The sequence below is a fragment of the Capra hircus genome, chromosome 5 (assembly GCF_001704415.2).
Source record: "Capra hircus breed San Clemente chromosome 5, ASM170441v1, whole genome shotgun sequence".
In the NCBI taxonomy this organism is placed as follows: Eukaryota; Metazoa; Chordata; class Mammalia; order Artiodactyla; family Bovidae; genus Capra; species Capra hircus.
In genome coordinates this window covers 86,652,735-86,680,292 of record NC_030812.1, presented here as the reverse complement: position 1 = coordinate 86,680,292, position 27,558 = coordinate 86,652,735, and the positions used below count along the sequence as shown (strand labels likewise).

Below are 27,558 nucleotides of genomic sequence, written 5' to 3'. Positions count from 1 at the left end.
ATCATACCTGATTGCCTTTCTCATTCACTAAACTTATTTATTTAGGAAAAGGAAGTGTTGAAGTAGATTTCTGTGAATGTTTAATTTTGAAAAAAAAAATCTGAATTGCATAAAGTCCAAAAGAAAACATTTTATTCATAACAAGTATGTCTATAGAGAAGACTGATCAAAATCTAATGGTTACTGAATTGTGATAAACTTGCCACAAAAGACTCTGAAAGTTACTAAAAATGATTAACAATACATTGAGATACAGAATCAAAGTGTTTGGCTGAATTAACTAACTCAATCCATGGTTTTGCATTTATAGCTCAGAGTCATATGCAGTACACAGTTTTGATTTTCCATTTAGCCTTGAATTAGATAATATGGCCAAGGTGTTAACAATATACCATAGATATTCAAAACTTGTCTTTTCCCATTTAGGTAATAATTCTAAAATAAGTTCACTGAAATTTCATTAAAATGTTCTCTAGGCTAAAGCTACAGAATAATATTCATTACAGGAGAAAATTATGGAGATTGTATTAATGCTAGAAATGCTTCTGGGAGAAAGCCTACATATTCAAAATACTGTAAAAAATAATAAATAATTCAAGGAAACATACCTTTCAAAACTGAAAAGTAAGACATTTTGTAATTTGACTTTATTAAAGATAAAGAAAATACTGGAATATCAAGCCAGTATGAATTTAAAGCTAAAGAATATTTTTCATTCTTCATCCTCACTCATATACCAGACTATCATTTAATATAATCTATTAGGAGTTCTCTCCTTAATAAAATGATGCTTGTCATTGTATGACACTGGAGAACATTTTTACGCAGACAGTGGGGAATATTGAAATAAAAAATGTTTGTCTAGAGGTCATGATGGTCTAAATAGGCAGAAAATAATTTCTTCTCAGACATTTATTGTTTTGGTTAACCCCACACCTCTTTTGCTCTACATTAATGCAGCTTATAGAACACCCACAGTAATATTTTATCTCTAAATAAAAGTAATCTCCTTGTCTTATGAACATCCTGAAAGCAGACATATAATTCAGCCATGCAAAAATTGTATACTTCCTTTTATTAGTAATTATCTGTCCCCAAATAGGCTAATAATTGTCTCTCACACATGACACTTTCATAAGGTGTCCATTTTTCACTGCAAGAAATATCTGCTTTCCACACTGGTGAAAAATATTTATGTATTCCCCAAGCACTGCCTTGCATAAAATGGAAATTGGTTTCACTTCCCATTTATATTAAGAGTAATCTCCAAAGTGTTTTGCTAGTTCACTATGCTTCATTTTCTCTGTGAATAGTTCATCAAATACTCTCTTCTGCTTTGAAGTGAAGTAGTTTATCCAATCACCCACTGCCCCTGAAAAAAATCAGAAATAAATCAGACAAGAACCAATTTAAATGTATAGTATGTACAAAAGGAAGCTGTCAGATTTATATGAAAATGTGAGTAATTTTATCTCTTGCTGTTAAGATGGTAGGGAACTATTCTTTTCTTCACTTGCTTGTCTGTTATTTCTAATTTCTTCAGTAATTGCATATTAATTTGTATAGCTTGAAAAGTTATTTCTTGGAAAGGAAAATAAAAATATATAAATACCCTAGGTTTTACTATAGCAGGCAAAGAAGGATCTCACCTAAATTTAATACAAACAGAAAGCAGACAAAGTGGACGCAATGATACTTCATTAATTTTTCTACCTCTTCACCTCTGTAGTTGTAACGGGGCTGATAACATACCATAGGGGTGGTTCACTGGTCTCATTTTAGGAAATTTTCTTTTACAAAATTGGTTACAGAGAGTTAAAAACACAAATACCAAGTTACTTGTATGACACCCTTACTTTCAATATAAGGTGTCCTGAAATCGAAATAAGACATACACATCACATGGTCTTTTGGCCTCTCCTGATTGTTGGAGTCACCCTCAAAGCCTTGGCCACTGCATCAACCCCATAAGACTGCCCTTCTCACCTCCATCACACACACTACACCAAACGTCAATCCTTGACCTGGGGGATCACGGTCCTTTGTCACTTTGGCCCCAGGTTTGATCCCTGGGGTCTAGTCTAGGTGCACTGGAGCTCAAAATACATCTTTTTATCCCTTCATTACAGACTGTCTTGGGCTTCCCAGGTGGTGCTATTGGTAAAGAACCTGCCTGCCAATGCAGGTGAGATAAGAGACATGGGTTTGATCCCTGGGTTGGGAAGATCCCCTGGAGGAGGACATGCAACCCACTCCAGTATTCTTGCCTGGAGAATCCCATGGATGGAGGAGCCTGGCAGGCTACTGTCCATAGGGCCACGCAGAGTCAAACACAACTGAAGCAACTTAGCATGCATGTACACAGACTGTCTTAGATTATTCTCTATAATCTTTTCTCTCCAACTAGCGTATCCACTCTGTCCAGTTAGGGACAGTAATGCATTGTTCATGTGTAATGCTGTAGTACTGAGTCAGGTACTGACCACATGGTGGGTGTTCAAAACCCATGGCTTGACTGAATGTCAGACAATGTCACCTACAGCAAAGAAACAGGTAACAACCTAAGAAATTTTTGCTGTTGTTGATTCCTGGCTCAGAAGATTGAGTTTAAGAAGTAAAGCAGAACTCTTCTGTTTGGGGGTGAAGAAAAAGGAAAGAGAGTCATATCAGAGATAGAAGATCCCAGAGTCAGGAAATGGTATTGCTTCTGAAACACATCATCAGTTGAGGCACAAGGTCAACTTCATGAGATTAAGGTGCCTGGCTCTTAGAAAAGCAGTGTTAATACTATCAATTTACTCAATATTCTTTCATCCTTCTTGGCTCTCCTTTCTGGCTTCTTATATTAATTCACCTGTAACATTATCATCTTTCTTTTTACATTTGACCTGACTTCTGTGTGTTTGGTTTCTGATTTATTCTTTTACTCTTTCTTCTACTTTTTTAAATAAAAAATATTTAAAGAATAATATATAGGTTTCAGAAAATACATATCTATAAGCAAAAGAAGATAAAAATCAAGAAAATACACCTAGTTCACACGGCTGATAAATTGGTTAGCATGCATTCTTCTAGATGCTTTTCTTTGCAAACATATATAAGCATATAAACTGCACTTAAAGTCATACAATTATAACCTACTTTTCTCATTATACTTCGACCGTCTTCCAATATTACTATTTGTATATCTACAATGAAGGTTTCCTGAGTAGAATAATACCATTTGGATTCTAATCTTGACTCTGCCAACTACTAGTGGTATGATATTGGATAAGTTATTCAGATGCCTGGTGTCTCAATAAAATCACATGAGCAGCATTCTAAAAGTCTGTTGCAAAGTTTTAGATAATTCAAATAATGTTCCTGGCATAGAATAAGTGCTCAGTAACACTGGCTATTCTTCATTTAGCATTTCTCGTTTTGGTGACTCCATCATAAACGTAAATGTAACTTAATAGATTTAAATTTCTGATTAAATATATTAAGTGCCATTAAAGTGCATCCAGGGTTTTCATTATTATAAGCAATATTGCAACATGCATCCTGTCCATATATATTTCTGTACTTCCATAATATTGCCCCTAAGTTTTAGTTTGTATGGGCCTTTGGACTTCTGACACTTATGTGAACTACTCTGTACCCTTCCTTATCACCTGATCACTGTGGCCACCATAGTAATTTTCTAGAATATCAGCTCCATTTCTGACTTCAAAGACAACTGCAGACACAAATTCCCCTCTGAAAAGTAAGGAATGGCTCTGTTCACCACGGAGTCTGAATCAATAATTTTAGTCATTTGGTTGAAATGATTATTTTCAAAGGATGGATTCCCCACTCACTCCCTCTCCATCCAGCCATTCAAGAAATGAAGTGAGTGGTCTCTATTGACCCATCCTTGTGTATAATTCCTCATATAATTCTAATTTCCTAATTGGTCCTCAGGGGGACTAGTTTCAGAGAGGCTGTTTCCACTGTTACCTGTGGTTTGTTTGTTTGTTTTTTTAGATATGAAATAAGGAAACCACTTTTAGGGAGAATTTAAAGGTGTTAGAATTACTGTTGCTAGTTACAGTTATGTTGATATGGTTTCACCTGGAGATATTTTCTAGGGTCACTAGTTGGCAAGTCAGAGATTAACTTATTGGAGTAAAATTTCTCAAGCTTGCAGGATAAGCCATGTGAATACTGAGTATTGCTAATCAGATCTCAAAGGGCAAAGATAAAAGACGTCAACAGAAGTGCTGGACTAAGGATCAGAACGTCCTCATTTTTCAGCATTCTCTTTACCATGGACCCTCCGAGTGCCTTCCTGTTTCTCTCTCCTCTTTTCTTCATGCATCCCTTTCTATGTTCTGTCTTCCCTTTATCATCTCTTCCTCTTTCCTTCTAACCCTTCTCCCTACCCTGCTTCGATATCTTTCCAATACTGTCCTCCATTCTTCTGCTTAAGAGTGGTCTTTCGCTTCTGCTTCTCTTATTTAATCTCTTATCTCTTTAACCTCCACCTCAATGTGGTTTTCACCTCCACTGCTGGAAACTTATTTCTCAGAATTCCATAGAAACTGCATTCTCAGAATTCACAAATGGTGAACAAATGGTCATGTTTGACCCTGGTTTTTCTTTCTACTAATTCTGGCTGATCTCTTTTCTTGGCTTGTCTTGGGCTGCTGACGTCAGGGTTCTTAGGATTTTCCCCTTCTACCCTTTCTTCACTAGTTCCTCCCACTCACCCTGAACAATTTTACCTAATTCCACAGTCTGGTGATGGCTCCTAAACTGACTTCTCAGCCGAGCAGCACCCATCAGTGGCTCACTGCCACTACCCAAATTGTAACCCTCCATGTTTCTTACCTGCACTATTACAACAACTTCTTAATTGCACTTTCTGCTTCTGCTTTCACTTTATTCTAATCAATTTTCTACTCTGATTCTATTTAATTTTATAGCAAACAGGTCTGACTATGTCAGGTCCATTCTTAAAACAGCAAACAGACCTCACAGTGTCCATCAGAGATTTTACTCTCTGGCCATAATATTTCTCTCTCTCATTCTGCTTTATGTATCATCTATCACTTTAGAGTCCTGTGGAGTGCAAGATCAAACCAGTCAATCTTAAAGGAAATCTATCCTGAACTGTCATTGGAAGGACTGATGCTGAAGCTGAAGCTCCATTACTTTTGCCGCCTGATACGAAGAGTCAACTCATTGGAAAAGACTCTGATTCTGGGAAAGATTGAGGCAGGAAGAGGGGGGATGTCAGAGGAAGAGATGGTTGGATGGCATCACTGATTCAATGGACATAAGTTTGAGGAAACTCCAGGAGTGGATGAAGGACAGGGGTGTCTGGGTGCATGGGATTGCAACGAGTGGGACTCCACTGAGCAACTGAACAACCACCACCACTTTAGCACATGGCACTACCTGCTCCTTCTAGGAGATACCATCTAATTCCATGGTGCTTCTGAGATTTTCTTCTTGCTGTTGTCTCTTGATGGAATGTATTTCCTCCTGGCATTTTCTTAGTAAAATCTTGCATATGCTCTCAGTTTCAGATCTGATCTCTTCACCTATTTTGCTAGGCAAACATTTTCTCCTTTACCCATATAGATTCACATTTGCTCATATTTTACTATATGGTTGTCATTACCTTATATTACTATCCAGATTATCATCTACTGAATGACAGGTCAGTATTTTATCCAATCATTGAAATCTATTCAATTAATAAACCTGATAGTTTATTAATAAATGTTAGGTAAATTTTTTAGGAAATATTTTATTAATAAACATTTGATAAACATTCAAAAATAGTTTATTAGTAAATATTGGTAAATAAATATTCCTTTCTCCTAGTCCTCATTTTTGTAACTCTAAGGAAATTTTTAAATGAACCACCCAAGAGAACAAAAGTAATCTGTAAAGTTAAAACAATATCTGGTCTATCAACACATGAGTTGGCCAACATCCTGGAATGTGAAGTCAAGTGGGCCTTAGGAAGCATCACTACAAACAAAGCTAGTGGAGGTGATGGCATTCCAGTTGAGCTATTTCAAATCCTGAAAGATGATGCTGTGAAAGTGCTGCACTCAATATGCCAGCAAATTTGGAAAACTCAGCAGTGGCCACAGGACTGGAAAAGGTCAGTTTTCATTCCAATCCCAAAGAAAGGCAATGCAAAAGAATGCTCCAGCTACCACACAATTGCACTCATCTCACACACTAGTAAATTAATGCTCAAAATTCTCCAAGCCAGGCTTCAGCAATATGTGAACTGTGAACTTCCAGATGTTCAAGCTGGTTTTAGAAAAGGCAGAGGAACCAGAGATCAAATTGTCAACATCTGCTGGATCATCAAAAAAGCAAGGGAGTTCCAGAAAAACATCTATTTCTGCTTTATCGACTATGCCAAAGTCTTTGACTGTGTGGATCACAACAAATTGTGGAAAATTCCGAAAGAGATGAGAATACCAGACCACTTGACCTGCCTCTTGAGAAATCTGTATGCAGGTCAGGAAGCAACAGTTAGAACTGGATATGGAACAACAGACTGGTTTCAAATAGGAAAAGGAGTACATCAAGGCTGTATATTGTGACCCTGCTTATTTAACTTCTATGCAGAGTACATCATGAGAAATGCTGGGCTGGAAGAGCACAAGCTGGAATCAAGATTGCCAGGAGAAATATCAATAACCTCAGATATGCAGATGACACCACTCTTACGGCAGAAAGTGAGGAGGAACTAAAAAGCCTCTTGATGAAAGTGAAGGAGGAGAGTGAAAAAGTTGGCTTAAAGCTCAACATTCAGAAAACTAAGATCATGGCATCTGGTCCCACCACTTCATGGGAAATAGATGGAGAAACAGTGGAAACAGTTTATTTTGGGGGGCTCCAAAATCACTGCAGATGGTTATTGCAACCATGAAATTAAAAGACGGAATTACTCCTTGGAAGGAAAGTTATGACAAACCTAGATAGCATATCGAAAAGCAGAGACATTACTTTGCTAACAAAGGTCCGTCTAGTCAAGGCTATGGTTTTTCCAGTGGTCATGTATGGATGAAGAATTGATGCTTTTGAACTGTGGTATTGGAGAAGACTCTTGAGAGTCCCTTGGACTACAAGGAGATCCAACCGGTCCATTCTAAAGGAGATCAGTCCTGGGTGTTCTTTGGAAGGACTGATGCTAAAGCTGAAACTTCAATACTTTGGTCACCTCATGCGAAAAGTTGACTCATTGGAAAAGACCCTGATGCTGGGAGGGATTGGGGGCAGGAGGAGAAGGGGACGACAGAGGATGAGATGGCTGGATGGCATCACCACCTGGATGGACATGAGTGTGAGTGAACTCCGGGAGTTGGTGATGGACAGGGAGGCCTGGTGTGCTGCAATTCATGGGGTCGCAGAGTCAGACTCGACCAAGCAACTGATCTGAACTGAACTGAACTGAACTGAACTGATAGGCTTGGTGGTAAAAGAATTTGCCTGCAATTCAGGAGACCCGGTTTCAATCTCTGGATCAGGATGATCCTCTGGAGAAGGAAATGGCAACCCACGCAGTATTCTTGTCAGGGAAATCCCATGGACAGAGGAGCCTGGTGGGCTACAGTTCATGGGGTTGGAAAGAGTCAGACACGACTTTAGCGACTAAACAACATACACAGTTGAGGCAAAGAACAAATAAATGTGTGTGTTTTAGTAAGAAACCTGAGTGTATGATGCAAAGAATTTTGTTTTTGTAAGTTATGAAAAATATGAAAAATGTGAAAACATTTTCTCCCCAGATCTGGAGTATAATACACAAGGATTTCAAAATACTTCTATATCCAGATGTACCCAAACTGTTTCTAAGTAAAACGTTAGCAATTCATGGAGGTTTATTTCCTTCTCTCTGTTTCTGGCTTCCCAGGTGGTTCAGTGGTAAAGAATCTACCTACCAATGCAGGAGACACAAGAGATGAGGGTTCGACCCCTAGGTCAAGAAGATCCCCTGGAGCAGAAAATGGCAACCCACTTGAGTATTCTTGACTGGAAAATTCCATGGACAAAGGAGCCTAGTGGGCTACAGTCCGTGGGGTCGACACGAATCAGACACGACTGAGCACATGTGCACTCTGTGCTTCCAGGCAGAGGAATATCCCCAGATAAGGATCCCAGCTTTTCTCTCCACCTCTTCTCTGCAGGACAAGCTCTTTGATTGGTGAGGTTGGAAAAATGCCCTGGTCACATCCATCAGCTCTTTTTTCTCTCTTAGAGAAAGCATGTGTCAGGTACTGCTCTGCACCACACTCTGAGTGTCCTGTGCCAGCAGGGGTCACGACTACCTTGGAGTGGCTACGACTAAGTGAATGTGTTTGTAAAATCCAGGATCCATTATGAGCAGTCACACTAGGCTGCAGACCTGAAGCACATTCTTCAAGTTGCTTTATCATTTCCATCTGTTTGACACCTGTGTCTGTCTCTCAGTTGGTTCCTAACTGGGCCTGGGAATCTCAACATCTGGAAAGAATGTAACTCAAGAATTTCACTTAATAAACCTTCACTAAGGGATAACAATGCACAATCCGCTGTGCAAGGTATGGAGTGAACAAAGCTCAAACAAGACATTGAAAATGGCAAAATGTAACTACTTCCGAATATAAATCCAGGCAAAGCATCTCATCTCTGACTTACCTTTCCTAAATACCAGGTTCCTGTTAGAAGTGAGGGCGCAGATGGTGTGATTTGGATCACAGTTTTCTTTGGCTGTAGTATTTTTCATTTCAGTGAATGATGTTTTCCAAACAATCTGATTAATCTCACTGTCAGTCATGTTTAAACCAAGGAAAGTAGCTATTTTCCTTATGTTTTTAGAAGGATCCTGAGCAAACAGCAAATAAATAAATATACACAAAGCGTAACTCATCAAAATATCAAATTCATTCTCTGAAATCTGAAAATGGGATTCATTGATTTCCTGTTTCAATTTTACTTAAACTTTCATTGTTGAAATGGCAGAAAAGACTTACTTTCTTCATCTCTTCATAGGATATAATGAAAATGTTCTTAGCATTTTTGTGTTCTTCCCAGCTTAAAACGTGATCAAACCAGGATCCATATACAACTAGAAGAAAAGTGAGTTGTTGTGTTAATATTAAATGTGTTAAAAAGCTTTCATTAAACATTATAGCTTTGCATCCCTGGGTTCTTCCCACTTCAGTGAAGTAGTCGGTGTAAGCTACACACATACTAGACTCTGGAGTGAAAGAGTTTTCCTTCAGAGAGCTCAGTTTCACCATTTTAACTATTAATAAATACACTATTGTGAAATGAAGCTGGGTGGTCACTTCTTTTAATTAGGCTGTGGGGTTTTTTTTTCTTATTTCCAGTAAATATTCTTTTATCATCAGAAGTGACAGCAGGACTAGAAAGACACATTTTTTCCCAAGAATTGTGTTCTGATATTTACTTTGGATCTTGGGAGAAACAGGGGAAAAAAAAAAACGAGAATTTATCCTTTTCTTCCTGTAAAGTGACATGAGTTTCATAATGATAAATTCTTAATACAAAAACCAGACAAACTTCCTCAAAAAATTCTATTCACAGTTAAAGGCTGAAAAACACAGTCTCAGGGATTTCTCTGTAGTTGATATGCTCTCTTTATTGTTTTGTTAAATTGACAGCCTTAAAAATCTCTTAAGGCTTGAAAGTAAAATATTATCATGCAAAATAACCTCTAAGTGATGATAGAAAACAGTGAGCAACTTCTCACCACAGAAAAGTTGACTAGCTTGACAATCTAAAGCATAAAATATAGTCATTTAAAATACTACATATGGGACTTCCCTGGTGGTTCAGTAGTCAGGAATACGCCTTGCAAAGCAGGGGGCAGGGGTTTGATCACTGGTTGGGGAACTAAGATTCCACATGCCTCAGAGCAATGAAGCCTGCGCTCCACTCTTACTGAACTCACACTCCACAAGTAGAGAGTTTGGGGGGCGGGTAATGTAAGATCCTGCATGATGACACCACAGAGATTCCATGTGCCTCAGCTAAACCTGATGTAGCCAAATAAATTAATAAACATTAAAAATAAGTGACTATGTGCTCAGGCATGTTTGAATCTTTGTAACCCCATGGACTGTAGCCCGCCAGGCTCCTCTTGTCCATGGACTATATTGGGCAAGAATACTGGAGTGGATTGCCATTTCTTACTCTAGGGGATCTTTCTGATCCAGGGATAGAACCCACATCTCTTGTGTCTCCTGCATTGGCCAGAAGATTCTTTACTACTAGTGCCACCAAATGAATATTTAAAATAAATAAATAGACAAAATACTACACATACATATTTCCATGCCTCTGATGAGGTAAAATTCAGTTTTTATGACAAGACAAAAATTTTAACATAAAATGCTTTCTCTGTCCATTTGGCTCTCCTCCCTTCCCTTTAGAATATATTGTGCATCTCCAGTCACCTGGCCTCCTTAGGTGGTACATTCCTTCTTAAACATATAAAGGGTCACAACTCCTTAGGAAATAGTTTTCCTCATAACCCACCACTCACTTTGTATCTGTAGATCTGGATCATGTCAATTGTCAATAATACCCACTTTGACATATAATCCTTGGTTTCAAAACTGTGCTTTGACCTCTAAGGGTCAAAATAGTCATCAGAGCTTTCTGAAATAACTGTCTCATGAGTGATAATCTTCAGGCTGGCTTGAATGAAAATTTCCACTTCTTAGATTGACTGTTGATCAATATTTCCTCCATATGCATGGTGTAGCTGGTAGGACACCAGAAAGTATCTGGAATCTACCTGAACCTGTACTTGGTATCAGTGTGGACACATTGAGCCCCTCTGGCTTCTTGGTACAGTTCAGATGTTCTGGTGCATTCTCCTGCTATCCAGATCTCATTGCTTTTAAGTGATAATCCTAAAAATGTTATTGGAGTTGTTTTTTACTTCACTGAGACTTGGAATCTTAAGGCATACCAGTGCATTTTGGGGGAAGGGACCACAGGGGACTTTGAGCAGGGAGCTCAGGAAAATGTAGGTGGCTGGGTTTTTGTTATATTTGACTTAAATTGAAAAAAAAAAAAAAAAAGGTGGTGATGTATGTTTCAAACAAACCATTTGCTAGTAAAATGAGAGACAGAATTATTCAGCTCCAAAGAGCAAGGGAACCCCACTACAACCATTAAGTAAATATTACTCTTCCAGGGACACATGACAAAAAGATGGGTCATCTTGTAGACGGTGATTTTAGACTATTGAGAAAACTGAGACACATGTAAAAGTTGAACTGACCCACTTTGGAGAGCTAGACTCAGAAGCAGCATGCATCCAATTCATCACACTGTCCTCAGAAAATTAATCAGATCATATGTCATAAATAAATTAGGGTGTCAAGTTGATAACAGGAAATTGTGCCTCAAAGGCCAAATAGCTCCCAAATGGACAGCCACCTGTGGGGATACCAGCTGAGTATACGTATGCTTGCAAGTGTTTATTTAATTGTGAATTAAAAGAAAACCTGCACTGAAATGATCAAGATGGGGCTCTTTTTGTCATTCCAAAACTGAGTTTTGTGGGCACGATTAGGAAAAGCCTGTAGAACATCAGTTTTTTACCATGTCAGTCAGTCTTCTTGGATCCCTGCCTGCAAGGTTTACTTTCTCTTTTCTAAAAATTAAGTTAGCAGGGGGAAATATTTGTAGGGTTAGGGCTAATTTCTTGGATCCTCTGAATTGTAAAGACTTAGAGAACTTCTCTCCTATCCTTTGAATTGTAAAGACTTACTTTAAGTATGGAAGATCCCCTGGAGGAGAGCATGACAATCCATCCCTGTATTCTTGCTTGGATAATCCCATAGTCTAGGATAATCCTCTGGACAGAGGGGCCTGGCAGTCTATAGACCATGGGCTTGCAAAAAGTCAGACATGACTGAAGCAGCTTAGCTCAGAGAGCTCCCATCCTAAAATATCGCACCTATTTTAATTGGTATGCAGAAGTCCCCAAAGGATTCACAATTCCAAAATAGCTTCAATTTGAGATTCTTTATAAAGAGTTCTAGGAGAGTCACCTTAAAAGGACTTGTATGATCAATTACACTTATGTAAATAATCAGGCCAAGTTTATTAAAATAGACTTATTTTGTAAATAATTTAGTCTTAATTTGGCTATGTTTGGTAGAAATGAAGGTAATTACTTTAGTAGAGAGAAAAAAATATCATGTTTAACGGGCCATTAATTTCTACTGTTGTTGTCATTAAGGTTTTTTGTATTTACTACCTAAGATTTACTTCTCAGATGGCTCCTTCTTGCTATATTACCATAAAGATTGTTTCTGAAACTTACTATCACAGTAATCCATTTTAGGATGAAGAACAGATGCCCCATGACCTGTAACTGGGACATTATGCATACTGGAAAAGTCAGGTAAAGGAACATTGATAGTCATGATGGAAGAGACCCAATCAGCCCTCCTCTCCTGAAAGAACTGCAGATCCTATTTCTGACACCTGCCTAAGACCATCACTACGAGACCAGGATCAGAAGACAACATCTGAAGTAGGCAGCTAAACCAAGATGCCACACCAGGTTGGTATGCTAATTACTTTGATAGTTGTTCATTCTTTTACTTATGAACCAAATATATTTCTTCCTTGGACTCAACTGTTTGCAAGTTTCAAAAAAATCAATCCAGTTGCTGGGTTTGTGGCCAACTGCCTATGTCCAATACTCCTAGTTTACCCTGGTGGCTTTCTCTTCTCCAAGGTTCTAGCTGGATGGCTCTTACAAATTTTACTTTAGGAGAAAGAGACTCCAGTACTATGCAGGCTAATGCTACAGCTAATATCACTGAGTGAGACCCTACTACCCGGCCAATTAGTGACACTTGTTCTGAACCTGGTTGTAAATACTCCTTTACACTAGATGATTAAATGTTGGAAAGCAGTGGATTTATGGAACAAGTTTTGGGCTTGGCCTTCCTTTGGTTGGTTAGGAAGATGCACAACTGATTTCCCCTGGGCTCAAGGTCACCTACAGGAAGTCTTGGAAACAGCCCCTGTCAATCTGCCTTTAATGCAAGCATGCAGGCATTAAAGCATTGATCAGCTTTCCAATGGTATGACCATTTGGCTGTGATTCTCTTTTCTTCACTTGGAAGGGAAGATATCATTAATCACATAGAGGCTTTAATGAAATTTACTCAGCAAGCTCTGAATGATAGTAATCAAGCCATTGGCTTGCTCAGTTTGGAAGTTTCCATGATGAGAAAAGTGGCCCTACAGGATTGCATGGTCCTGGATATTGTAACTCCTTCTCAGGGAGAAACGTGCTATAATACTGAATATTGGGTTTTTATACCTGATGAGTCTTCTAATGTATCTTGTCTTATGACACCCAAAGAATCAATTTTCCCCTATAAAAGATCCTTTTCCTGATCTAAGGAAAATACTAGGAAAATGGTATGGTCTAGGAGGGTTTTGGCTTTAGTCTTTACTAATGACATAGTAATTACTCCTATTGGCAATTTTGACTACTGTTTGTGTAACTTATAAAGTTATCATCAACTCCTACGAAGTTAATAATGTCTAAACAACTTGAAACTGTTTTTCATATCTACAGCTCTTTAAAAAGTAATGAACATACACATGGATGCACACGCAAGGAAAAAGTTGGCATTAAGTACTATGGACAACTGAGAATTGACTATTTCCCTTTGCCATTTATCTTACAAGTACAACCTCCTAAAAGGAAAAACAGAATCAGGTTATTAAGATTTGATATCAAGGGACACAGTGGACTCAGACTAGGTAAGCAACTACCCTGGCATCAAGGGACTAAATATTTGATCACCTAATGTTTTCTATCAAAAAATTAATGGTCAAGACTCACAGACTTGGAGAATGAACTTATGGTTGTCAGGGGGAAGGGATAGTTAGGGAACTTGAGATGGTCATGTATATATTGCTATGTTTAAAGTGAATAACCAGCAAGGACCTACTGTATAATACATGGAACTCTGGTCTACGTTATGTGGCAGCCTGGATGGGAGGGGGTTTGGGGGAGAATGGATACATGTATATGTATGGCTGAGTCCTCTCACTGTTCCTTCAAACTATTACAACATTAATTGGCTATATTACAAAATTTAGCAATACAAAATTTAAAAGTTCAAAGAAAAGAAAAAGATACATGTTCAGATAATAGCCATTAAAAAATAATGATCAAAAGCAGGACATTGGTGAAATAAAGCTCATATTTTATGGTACGAGAAGAAAACTTTAAACATCAAAGTTTGCCTGTTTGGGCTTTCTCTCTCCCATTTAGAGGGTATTGTGCCTCTGTATTAACCAGATATCCTTAGGAGACAATGTTCCTTCTTAATCTTGTATGAAGATTCGAGAGTCATGATGATTCAAGACTCACTTTATACATTTAGATCTGGACCATGTAAACTTTCTATTACACATCATTTGACATATGATCCCTGTCTCAGAACTTATATAACTGTGCTTTGACCTCGAGCAGGTGGAACAGTCCTCAGAGCTTTCCGAAAGTCTGTCTCCTCGATTTTAATCCTCAGGTTGAATTAAGTAAAATTTTCCATTTTTTCTTAGATAGACTATTGATTAATTTTTGTCAACATTTCCTTATCATCCAAAGATTTAATACTGGCTCAGTCTTGGCTTCCCCAGTGGCTCCGTGAGTAAAGAATCCACCTGCAATGCAGGATACACAGGAGATGCGGGTTTGATCCCTGGGTTGGGAAGATTCCCTGGAGGAGGAAATGGCAATCCATTCCAGTATTCTTCCCTGAAAAAACCCATAGACAGAGGATCCTAGTGGGGCTATATAGTCCATGGGGTCACAGAGGGTCAGACATGACTGAGTGACTAAGCACGCACAATGCTTCAGTCCTAAAAGAGGTATATTGCTAGCAATTTCCTGAAGATTTGCTGACCACAAATTCATTTAGTCAACATTTATTAAGCTATTAGTGTCTGCCAGACATTATGATATACACTTAGAACATTAAATCTTTGATTAAATTGAAGTACAACAAACTCTAAGCTAACTGCAATTTTTCATAGCTTCAGCTCATGAGGAAGCAAAGGGCAAAAAAAAATTAACTATAATCTATTTTTAAAGCAAGAATTTCCAAGACTACAATGGTATCATTAGAGTATCAGCCCAATTTTCTACTCCATGGACCCTGAAGGCTGTGTAATAATAATGATGCTAAGAAGAGCTTCCCTGATACAATCTTCAGTTATTAGCAATCTCATTGCTATTTCAGTGACTTACATAATACTTTCCTCTTACATAATACTTTATCTTAGAATTACCCAAATTACCATATCAGTGATAATAGTTTATCTGCTAAGAATGGCCAACCTTTTCCTAGGCACAGAACACATGTAGGAGGAAGATTGATTTTCTCTCAAACTTAGGAAGTCCCTGAAATCCTAAACTATGCTTACAGATGCAATCTGTCTCACCCCCTCTCCCCAGCAGCTACAGTCCAGCCCTGGTGATTAACGTCACCTCCTAGAGTTGCTAGGGCTTCCCAGGTGGTTCAGAGGTAAACAATTGGCCTCCAGTGCAGGAGACATGGATTCAGTCCCTGGGTCAGTAAGATCCCATGGAGAAGGAAATGGCAACCCACTCCAGTATGCTTGCCTGGGGAATGCCATGGACAGAGGAGCCTGGCAAGCTTCAGTCCAGGGGGTCACAGAGTCAGACACGACTTAGTGCCTAAACAACAACAACAGAGTTGCTGAGGCTATGAAAGCTCCCAGTACTGTCAGGAGAGCCTATACTTCTATTACCAAGAAGCTGAGAAGGGACACAGACCCAGCGTCACACCCAGTGATTAGGTGTAATTGACCTTGTCCATTATGGTTTTTCTGTAGGAAGCATATTCCAACATGCCCCACATAGATTTAAGAATCAACTTTGCATAGTAGCCTGATTATAATTTGAGAGCCAGCTATTCTACTATTTACTAATCAATTCATTCTCTACCTTGTTCCAAAAGGATGTAAGCCAGCCAAAAGAATCTAAAGAAATTGGCTGCCTGTGGCGTTGTTACTAATATAGGAAATTACAGTTTTAGTTTATATTTTAATCAGAATCCTCATTGTCTAGGTCATTAGTAGACCTCTGGCTTTAAAGAAAATACAGTTTCCAAAACACATTTGGAATCTTCCTTAACGGGAAATGTTTTTCTGCACATTCTTCACGTAATACAGAATTATTCTACCTCTTCCTGGCCTCAAAATATGCCAGGATGGTCCTTCTGCTATCCAAAATTACTCACTCTTCTAAAATGCTCCCGAATAGAAGTTGTTCTTTCTCAACAAATCCAAGTGTCTTAGGGTCTGGAGAGTGAGTCACAAATTTCACTGCTTCCTACCAACTTCTAGAACTTCTCTCTCCTAAAGAATCCAAGCTCCTTTGGGACTCATGTTTTTCAATATACTGCTCTTTTCATCCTTGTCTCAGTCAGAAATCAATCTTCCAATCTCTCTCCTACAGTTACTGAAGATTCTGATTTTAGAGCAAAACCTTAATGGGTAGCTTTTACAATCCCCTTCACTCTGACCTTTTTTTTTTTTTCTCTTCATTTTCTTGCTTTTATTTATCCCCTCAACAATTGACTTGCCAATACCTTCAACTTTTTTGCCCCTTTACTGTTTATTTCAATCATCAAAAAACACCCAGTGTTTATATGAAGCAATTCCTCTTCTTTTCTTCTCTCTTTGCTGCTGAGTTCTGCTGAAAAATTTACACAACTCTGTTTATAGCACTGCAAATTCATTTTTCCAACCTTAAAGGCCCCAAGTTTGCCCAGCAAAACTATTTGTTCTGCATTAACACATTCTCTTATTCTTCACCTCAGCTATTTCAAACCTCCCACATTTTCTGCAAACCTTGTACCCCACTCTTATATCCTGCTACAATGAGGCTCTTGGTTACTAGTTTCTAGAAAGCACTCTGATGACAGTTAACTGTCGAAAATGAAACTTGCCTAGATGAAATAGCCTAGGAAATATAAAGTTCTAATATAAAACTGGAGAAGGGGCTGTAGGGGAAAAAAGTAAAATACTAATATTGCATTGAGATATTAATCCGTTGGGATATTGCCAGAACACAATGTATAGTTATTATGTAATTTGAAAACCTAAAGTGTATTTATAAACTGAAAGAGAAAATTTAATGATTAGATAAATGTGTAGTTATATATATCTCCACTATCCTATCTGCTCATATCATGTGTATTTATATTTATGGTTTGGAGTTGGGTCCAGGGTATTTTGATGCCTCAGCTATAAATTAATCTTTCTAGGTAAATATCTACTTTAACATTTCCACCCTAATGTGAAACTATGTGAGTCTTTGTGTGTTTAAATGTCTATGTCTAATAGAATAAGGGAATAGATTTCTACAACAAACTTTAGCCTCTAAATAATTCTACAAAATAGATAATTTTAAAAATCCTATTCTATGTTAGGAGTCTGAACCTCAGAACAGCTAAGCTAGTTGTGCAAAGTTACATATGGAATAAAAATAGTCAGGACTTGATCCCAGTTCTACTGTCTCCATAGCTTGTTTTTTCTACTACATCATGTCATTTTGCAAGAGAAATAGCCCTCTCCTCAAAAAGTGACTGAAGAACATCCTTGAAACGCAGTCACATACATATAACCACTGCAAAATGATAGAGATGTTGCCAAATGAGCCCTCATGTAATGGTGACAGAGGTGGTGAACCACAGTCTATAAAGTTGGAGATGAATGTAGCTTTTCTTTTCTTAAAGAAATGCAGACTCAAGATCTGTTTTTCAAAAATAATTTGTGTATTTAAACTCTGCTTATTCCAAAAAAGGAATTGAGGCAGAGTGAGGCATGCTAACAATCTTCAAATATTTAGAGAGCTATCAGGTGAAAGATGAATTAATGATCAGAGGGGTAGTTTTTATTTTTTTTAATTTTCCAGGTGAGTTATGACATAGTGGTCAGAGCAAAGATTTTTGGATTTGACGTTTAAGTATCAGCTCTCCTCCTTATTATTTATGCATCTGTGGGAAAGGTATTTGGCCTACCAAAGTCTTCATTCTCCTCACCTGTAAAGTGAGGGTAACACTCACTTTACGTGTTTTCTAGTGAGGATGAAATGAGATTGTGTTTGCAGAGTACCTAACCAAGTGTCTGTATCACATGGTATGTGCACAATCTATATCACATGGGAAGATTTTTAAAAACATCTTAGCAATACCAATACTGAATCTGTTGCTTTGGGGTATTAGCAAGGGGTATGAACAGTTTTGGGGGGGGTGTTGTAAATGGGGGTGTTGTAAAGGTGCTTCAAACATCAGGTGGGTGTTTAACATGACCAGATGACCTTTACTATACCTGTCATTTCTGAAATTTGATGATTCTACCAAATATGTGCCAATAGATAGGGAACAAAATAGAAAGAGGAGTTGAAACAGTGTGAGCATAGTATGTTCTTCCATAGCAATTATCACAAACCAAAATATTAAACCTTGTTTCTGGTGAGTTTCCCATGTCCTCATGTTAAGGTTACTCTTGCTGTGGACTCTCTTAAATTAATAAGCAAAAGCTTGACAATTCGCAAGTAAAATAGTGAAATTAGTAATTCAGCCAAGTGAGAGAGAAGATCCTCAGGAAATATACCATTTCTAAATTGTGTCTCTTTTGGATTCTTTATCTTCTTACTATATTATTTTTGTTTAATCAAAGCCCTGGGAATTTAAAAGATTTTTTAAAGTGCTCCAGACACCACTGAGTCAGGGAAAAGAGAATAAATCCAAGGGTCATGCATGGTGGCAGGCCCAACATGTGCTGTGCAGCTCAACAAGTAATGCATCGCTGAGGTGTTTTCAGAATAAATTATTTTCTTCCAAGTGTCAAGATGGCAAATTGTTTCACATGTGTTATACCTGAGGGGTTGGGAGTGTGTGAATGTACTGTTTGACATGATTTATTTTCCATGCAGGTATATATAAGGCATGTTTCAAGCTACCTGTCTAGGTTTCAGCTGTAAATCACTGTACTTCAATCAGTGAATAATTACTTCAGGGAACAGACTGAGGGTATATGAAAATAATGCTTGATCAGAATTAATTTTTGTTTCTGAAGACATGAAAACCAGCTAACAAGTTATTGCTAATATGTTCTACCCCTTGGTGATAAGAAAAACTATGAAGAAACAAAGTGAGAAAGAATTTGCATAGAAGAAGCAAAAGAATAATCTATTCAAATATATTTCTGAGAGTGTTTTCATCTTGAGTGAAGATATTCTCTGTATATTATGAATAAAAATCACTGTTATACTTACCATCTCCTTTTAGGAACAGCTCAAAAAATTCATGCCAGGTTTCAATGCTAGGGAGATTAGGGTTATCCCTGTAGTAGTGGAAGAATGAAACAGCTATATCTTTTGGATTCCTAATGATGTAGATAATCTGTTAAAAAAAATCAATTTATTTTTGTATGGAAGTAGCCCCAAGACATGCCCCAAGACACACGAAGAGTCGACATGACTGAGCGACACTTTCACTTTTCACTTTCATGCATTGGAGAAGGAAATGGCAACCCACTCCAGTGTTCTTGCCTGGAGAATCCCAGGGATGGCAGAGCCTGGTGGGCTGCCGTCTATGGGGTTGCACAGAGTCGGACACGACTGCAGTGACTTAGCAGCAGCAGCAGCCCCAAGACAAAACATTTCTTAAGAGAAAGTAGCAGCCACACTTACCTGTGCAAGTCACACTTTTTGGTAGCTTCAGCTGATTATTAAATACAGACTTAGATACCAGAGTGTCTCAAAACTGAAGGTGCATAAAAATCATCAGGGGATCTTGTTAAAATGCAGATTCTCACTCAGAAGTTCCAGGATGAGGCCTGGCATTGTGCATTTGTAGCAAGCTCCCAGGAGATGTTGACACTGCTGGCCCATTGACCAGACTTTTTGAATTTATGTACTAAAACTTGGTCCTATCTTTTCAGGGGTAGACTTGAGAAAGTCCTCCTCAGGTGAAGGACAAGATTAATATTTTAATGTCAATATATGACAAAACATGATTTATGTACAAGAGGATTTCTTACAAATTATCCATATTTATAGAAAGAATAATGTTCTGGAATTCCTTTTTCTACAATTTAATCAGCTAGAGAGTAAAGAGTCTGAGATACCTTGCCAATTTATACAAATACTGCAACTGCAATTTAATTTGATTCAATAAATATTTATTTAATACCTATTGTATGTCTGGCTCAGCTGGTGAAGGATCTGCCTATAATGCGGGAGACCTGGGTTCGATTCCTGGGTTGGGAAGATCCTCTAGAGAAGGAACGGCTACCCACTCTAGTATTCTGGCCTGGAGAATTCCATAGACTGTATAGTCCATGGGGTCACAAAGAGTCGGACACGACTGAGCAGCTTTTACTATTGTATGTCAGCTAGTGTGCAAAAATGTTCCAGAGCCGAGGAATAGAATAATGAGCAAGACAGAAATGATTCCTGCCCTCTCAAAACTTGCAGTCAAGTGATGTGTGTGTGTGTGTGTGTGTGTGTGTGTGTGTGTGTGTGTGTGGTACATACACTCGGTCATGTCTGACTGTTTGCGACCCCATGGACTGTAGCCCACCAGGCTCTTCTGTCCACAGAATTTTCCAGGCAAGAATACTGGGAGTGGGTTGCCATTTCCTCCTCTAGGGGATTTTCCTGACCCAGTCAAGTGAAGGAAATGGATAATTAAATCCACTTTTGACAGTGCAGTGTTATGAGGGTTACAATAGTGAAATACAGAAAACTACGCTTCAGTGTTCTTGCCTGGTGAATCCTAGGGACGGCGGAGCCATAGGAGCATATAAAAACCTCTGGAAGCCAATGTGAGAAGCCTGGTGGTAATAGGACTGTCCCCAGTCAAGGTCACCATTGCATGAGTATCAGATATTCTAAGTTGCTTTTTAATTGAATATCAGGGAGGACATATTTGACTTAGATAAGGAAGTGTTTACTGAGTCATTTTTTATACGTAACTATCTTTCCCTACTGTGTTCATAGTCCAGGGATTGTGACCCTCATTAACAGCACCTGCTCCTCTTTACTTGAAAGATTCACAAAGACCACGACACGCAGGAATGAAGAGCCACCTTTACCCCCGCAGTTATCTTCTCTTTGTCCCAAGAGATAATCATGGAAGAACACAACAACTCGGGCTTCCTCTAATTGCATAGGCTTCCTGGGCAGATTCACAGAACCTCAAGGCCCAGACACCACAGTTTAAAAATGCACCGCTCTAGCAAGAAGGAATAAATGGCAGAATTGTAAGCCTTAGACATCCAGTTGAAGACTTTATTTTTTGATAAAGAGAATAATTTTTTAGGGACTTTGAAGAACTCTTCCTTAAAGTTACATGTCAGTATGATCTAGTGGGAGGGACAGTGCAACCCATTAACACATATTTTACCAAAAAAGGTTAAAAGAAGGTGTTCGTGTGCAATGAAGAATGTTAAATAGTGCGGTGCGTATACAAATACAAAATCACTATGTCATACATCTGAAACTAACATACTGTTATATGTCAACTACACACACATGCACACATTATGAATGTCTCCTAAGAAATTATAAAAATTATTAGGGAAATATGAAGAAATATGAACAGAATATAAGAAATATGAACAGAAGGTAGAATAGTACTCTGGAGAAAAAATTAAATATTAACTGAATATTTAAAAAGTTAAATTTCCTTAAAAATTAATTAAAAAAATTTAATATTAACTAAATATCATGTGACACAGTGGTAAAAAACTTGCCTGCCAATGCAGGAGACACAAGAGATGCAGGTTCAATCCCTGGTCTGACAAGATCTGTGGAGAGGAAACGGCAACCCACTCCAGTATTCTTGCCTGGAGAATTCCATGGACAGATAAACCCTGGCGGGCGACAGTCCATGGGGTCGCAAAGAGTCAGATACAACTGAGCACATGCACAGCGTGAAATGGGCTGAAAATATAAATTTCATGTAAGAAAGTCTGGAAACATTCAAAAGGAGAGCAAATGTTAGGAAGAAAATACAGGAGGCCAAGGAGGGTTGAGAGCGGACAGAGAGCAATGGGAGGAGCTTACTATCTGTCCAGCACTACACGGGTGGTTAAGGCTCGCCCATCCTCCAAGCTCTTGGGGCTCAGCGATCAGCAACAGAAGACAGGTCAGTGACTTGGCATTCCAGGGACAACCAGACAGTCTCAGTCCCCATTAAAGGGTGGCAAAGAAAGGATCATACCTTCAGGCTGTAGTGTTACTGTGGTGGTTTTAAAAATACCCAGCTATAATCCTGGAGAAGGGCATGGCACCCCACTCCAGTATTCTTGCCTGAAGAATCCCATGGACAGAGGAGCTTGGCAGGCCACTGTCCATGGGGTGCAAAGAGTCAGACACATCTTAAGCAACTGAGCATGCACACACACACACACACACACACACACACACACCCCTTTTCTGAGTTTTGGCTTCTTTGCTTATAAGAGGAAAAATAGATATTCTTGTCACTGTTGTAACTTTTATAAAGCACAACTTAATCTCTGGTGGCATTTGTTATCAGTGTTATTGCATGGAAAAGAAATGCAAAAAAGCAAAATGGCTGTCTGAGGAGGCCTTACAAATAGCTGTGAAAAGAAGAGAAGCGAAAGCAAAGAAGAAAGGGAAAGATATGAGCATCTGAATGCAGAGTTAAAAAGAATAGCAAGGAGAGATAAGAAAGGCTTCCTCAGTGATCAGTGCAAAGAAATAGAGGAAAACAACAGAATGAAGAAGACTAGAGATCTCATCAAGAAAATTAAGGATACCAAGGGAACATTTCATGCAAAGATGGGCTTGATAAAGGACAGAAATGGCAGGGACCTAACAGAAGCAGAAGATATTAAGAAGAGGTGGCAAGAATACACAGAAGAACTGTACAAAACAGATCTTCATGACCAAGATAATCACGATGGTGTGATCACTCTCCTAGAGCCAGACATCCTGGAATGTGAAGTCAAGTGGGCCTTAGAAAGCATCACTACGAACAAAGCTAGTGGAGGGGATGGAATTCCAGTTGAGCTGTTTCAAATCCTGAAAGATGATGCTGTGAAAGTGCTGCACTCAATATGCTGGCAACTTTGGAAAACTCAGCAGTGGCCACAGGACTGGAAAAGGTCAGTTTTCATTCCAATCCCAAAGAAAGGCAATGCCAAAGAACACTCCAACTACCACACAATTGCATTCATCTCACACACTAGTCAAGTGATGCTCAAAATTCTCCAAGCCAGGCTTCAGCAATATGTGAACCGTGAACTTCCAGATGTTCAAGCTGGTTTTAGAAAAGGCAGAGGAACCAGAGATCAAATTGTCAACATCTGCTGGATCATCAAAAAAGCAAGAGAGTCCAGAAAAACATCTATTTCTGCTTTATTGGCTATGCCAAAGCCTTTGACTGTGTGGATCACAATAAACTGTGGAAAATTCTGAAAGAGATGGGAATACCAGACAGCCTGACCTGCCTCTGGAGAAACCTGTTTGCAGGTCAGGAAGCAACAGTTAGAACTGAACATGGAACAACAGACTGGTTCCAAATAGGAAAAGGAGTACATCAAGGCTATATATTGTCACCCTGCTTATTTAACTTCTATGCAGAGTACATCATGAGAAATGCCGGGCTGAAAGAAGCACAAGCTGGAATCAAGATTGCCGGGAGAAATATCAATAACCTCAGATATGCAGATGACACCACCCTTATGGCAGAAAGTGAAGAGGAACTAAAAATCCTCTTGATGAAAGTGAAAGTGGAGAGTGAAAAAGTTGGCTTAAAACTCAACATTCAGGAAACTAAGATCATGGAATCTGGTCCCATCAGTTCATGGGAAATACATGGGGAAACAGTGGAAACAGTATCAGACTATTTTGGGGGGCTCTAAAATCACTGCAGATGGTGATTGCAGCCATGAAATTAAAAGACGCTTACTCCTTGGAAGGAAAGTTATGACCAACCCAGACAATACATTGAAAAGCAGAGATATTACTTTGCCAACAAAGGTCTGTTTAGTCAAGGCTATGGTTTTTCCAGTGGTCATGTATGGATGTGACAGCTGGACTATAAAGAAAGCTGAGCGGTGAAGAATTGATGCTTTTGAACTGTGGTGTTGGAGAAGACTCCTGAGAGTCCCTTGGATTGCAAGGAGATCCAACCAGTCCATTCTAAAGAAGATCAGTCCTGGGTGTTCATTGGAAGGACTGATGCTGAAGCTGAAACTCCAATACTTTGGCTACCTTGTGCGAAGAGTTGACTCATTGGAAAAGACCTTGATGCTGGGAGGGATTGGGGGCAGAAGGAGAAGGGGACGACAGAGGATGAGATGGCTGGATGGCAACTCTGACTCGATGGACATGAGTTTGAGTGAACTCCGGGAGTTGATGATGGACAGGGAGGCCTGGCGTGCTGCAATTCACGGGGTCGCAAAGAGAGCGACATGACTGTGCAACTGAACGTAACTGAACTGAAAGGTTGTTAAGTGTACCAGACTCCTTTTCTATCCAAATCTCTCTCTCTTAGATAGTCTATTTGAAATGAAAGTGCTCAATTGAGTCAAACTGTAATCCGCTTAGTATGCTTTCACCTTTTCTGATAGATTTGCTTGGGATAAACACAAACTCCATGACATCTACCTCTCCTGTGTTAATTTTCTTTGAACTGGAGAGTTGATAGTATACATGGAGACATTATGGTCATAGAGTTATCATCATTGGAAGATCTGCTTTGATGTATGGACATTTGGTAGGTTCATTTATTCATTTATTTTAAAGAATATGACTGACATTGTTTAAAAGGCATCATTACTGGGAAATTGTTTACAGTGGACACGTGTGTCTTGCCTTTGCTTTACAAATTTTATCCTCTTTTTTTCTGATCCTGTATTCTCCATGAAAACAAATTTTAATAAGAAATGCATGAAAATAGAAAGAAAACTTTTAAAATTAGAAGTAACTTTTAAAATAATAATGTGAGGACTTTAAAAATGGCTTGAAATAACTATTCTTCAGAGTTATATATTACATTTTACTTTTTATTCTTTCCCACATAATGTTTTGCAAAAATGAGAGCTAAAACAATTAAAATAATATTATTAAGGCAGTTTTTCTTTCTCTGCACATCAATATTTAAAGAAAATGACTCAAACTAGATTCAGAATAGAATAAGACATCATCTAGCATAATTACAGTTGACATACTAATGTCATACTCAGATTTTTATGAGCCAGATACTGTGGTAATACCTATATATTCATTTTCTTGTTTAATGTTCATCACACTTCGTGACATGAATACTGTTATCCTTCTGTTAAATGAGGACACCAAAACTCAGAGAACATCAGCAGTTTTCAAAGGTCACACTGCTTGAAAGCAACACAGCAAGAATCCAAGTTCAGTTTTGTGTACCCCTGAGCCTCTGTCCTTAACCATTGAACTTACCTTGCATTGTTTCTGTTTAATATTCATTGGTAGCATGCTGTAGCTCAAATGCGTTGGAATAACTCTCGTCTCACAGTACGTTTTTAGTTCTTCGAATTTAGAAATGTCTCCCAATTCAATAGGAGGTGTTAGGGTAATTCTAGCATTGGGAATGTTCTCAATGATTTTTGCAATCCAGTGAGTGCCTTCATAAGAAAATAAAATGAAATGCATTTTTAATCAAATGATACTCAAAATGAATATAGAAAATGGACATGAGGTTATAAAAGCAATGACTACATTAGTGTTATTATAAATAGTTATCACCTCGACACACAGATAAACCTGTTGGAGCATTTGAGATGTTAGTTCCCTTTGCAGGAAGAATCACATTTTAAAGATCGTGAAGAGTAATGAAAACTGTGTATGCTGTTTCCTCAGCATGAAATACTCTTCCACGTTACCCCTCACTTCTAGCATCTTCTCCAGTTCACAAACACACAGATCTTTTCATTCACGCTTCCTGCTGGTGCTGCAAGCTCATGCATCTTGCTCTTCTAAAAACTGCCTTCTGAGTCCCCAGTTCCCTCTTCTAATTGCTCACCCTCTCTGTCTCTCGGAAGCAGCACACATCAAAATAAAGTTGTATTCATGTTTATCTCCCTAGCTCCCTGCTGAATACAGACATGGAATCTTGTTTTTGTCTCCATGCAAATACAGAGCAGTTGTGCAAACAAAGCATTTGAACAATGAAGGAATGCTGTATCCAAACATCAAGGAGATGCAAATTTACTACCAGGAAGTCTGGAAGAGATACCACTTTATCTTACCGAAAGCAAAGGAGGATATGCTCCAGTGGTGTAGACTACAGAGAACTGGAGCAGAGAAGTAAAAGTTTGGGTGGGGAGGATGTTTTGCTAATTTGAAAGCAATGTTCCAAATTGGTTTAAACGAGGCTTAGTTTCCATTTATCTCATAATTCCAGTTAGATACAAGATGAACAAACGTATAGTTGAATAAATATTTAAACAGTGCTCTAACATTATGTTTTAAATTTAAGACTACTTTAGATTATGATATTAATAGTCTTAAATATGTATAATAGTCGTATGACTATAACTATATAGTAATGATATTTGCATTGTTTTAATTAAATATACTGATTTATTCTGATAAGAAGAGAGAATACAGTTTTGTGCTGCTGAAGGGGACCTCCTGGCAGCTAATGGAAAATGCCAATTTATAGGCAACAATAAGTCCAGGGACTTCCCTGGTGGTCCAGTGGTTAAGACTCCAGGCCCCGCATGTAAGGGGCCCAAATTCCATCTGGAGATCCAGATCCCTCATGCTACAACTAGATCTAGCATCTGGGAACTAGATCCCTCATGCCACAACTAAAAATATCCCCCATGCAGCAACTAAGATCCAGTGCAGCCAAATACATATATTTAAAAATTATGTCTAGTGGAAGCCTTATATATAGTTGTTTGTATATGGTATAAATTAGCCACTTGTTCTTATCAGCCCATAAGAAAACAATTATTTATTTACAGATCAATCATTAAGTACAAATTGAACAAAAACTATTTATCACTATGCCTGGCTTAAAGTATGAAGAGAACTTTATAATGTTACAGATATTATGCTTATTATATATTAATATCTGTATGTCTTTGTGAATAAAGTCAAAACAAAAGTGTGCTAAAGCTCTAATTTCTTCAATTGAATTTTCTCAAAGCACATTTTTTGACTTTCTAATCAAATTTTTTCATGAAAATAAGCATTTAAGGTACTTTAATTTCCAGTGGAAAAATTCTGAAAAGTAAATGTTTAATAAAACTTATTACATGTATTATCATTCTTGTATATCTACATTTTAAAGATACATTGAAATAAACTTTACCAGATTTTGGATAGGAAACCAGAAACACATCATCCTCTCTTGCCTCAAAAGAATCCAGGGAATTTAGAAGTTCTTCTGAAGACATGGTAGAAAAGATGACTCCCTTGAATTTATGAAGAACACTTGACTGGCCCTTGGATGACAT

The 27,558-nt window shown here is 38.3% G+C and overlaps 1 protein-coding gene across 1 annotated transcript; it reads right to left on the bottom strand.

The window, feature by feature from the left end:
• LOC102171310 (sulfotransferase 6B1-like) lies at nucleotides 1,014-27,558 on the bottom strand. The gene is made up of 6 exons (XM_005680806.3): nucleotides 27,414-27,558; nucleotides 25,532-25,716; nucleotides 19,358-19,484; nucleotides 9,006-9,100; nucleotides 8,671-8,857; nucleotides 1,014-1,372 (listed from the first exon to the last, which is right to left on the bottom strand). Exons 1-6 carry the CDS (start codon nucleotides 27,556-27,558, stop codon nucleotides 1,254-1,256), a joined length of 858 nt encoding a protein of 285 aa, XP_005680863.1. The 3' UTR covers nucleotides 1,014-1,253.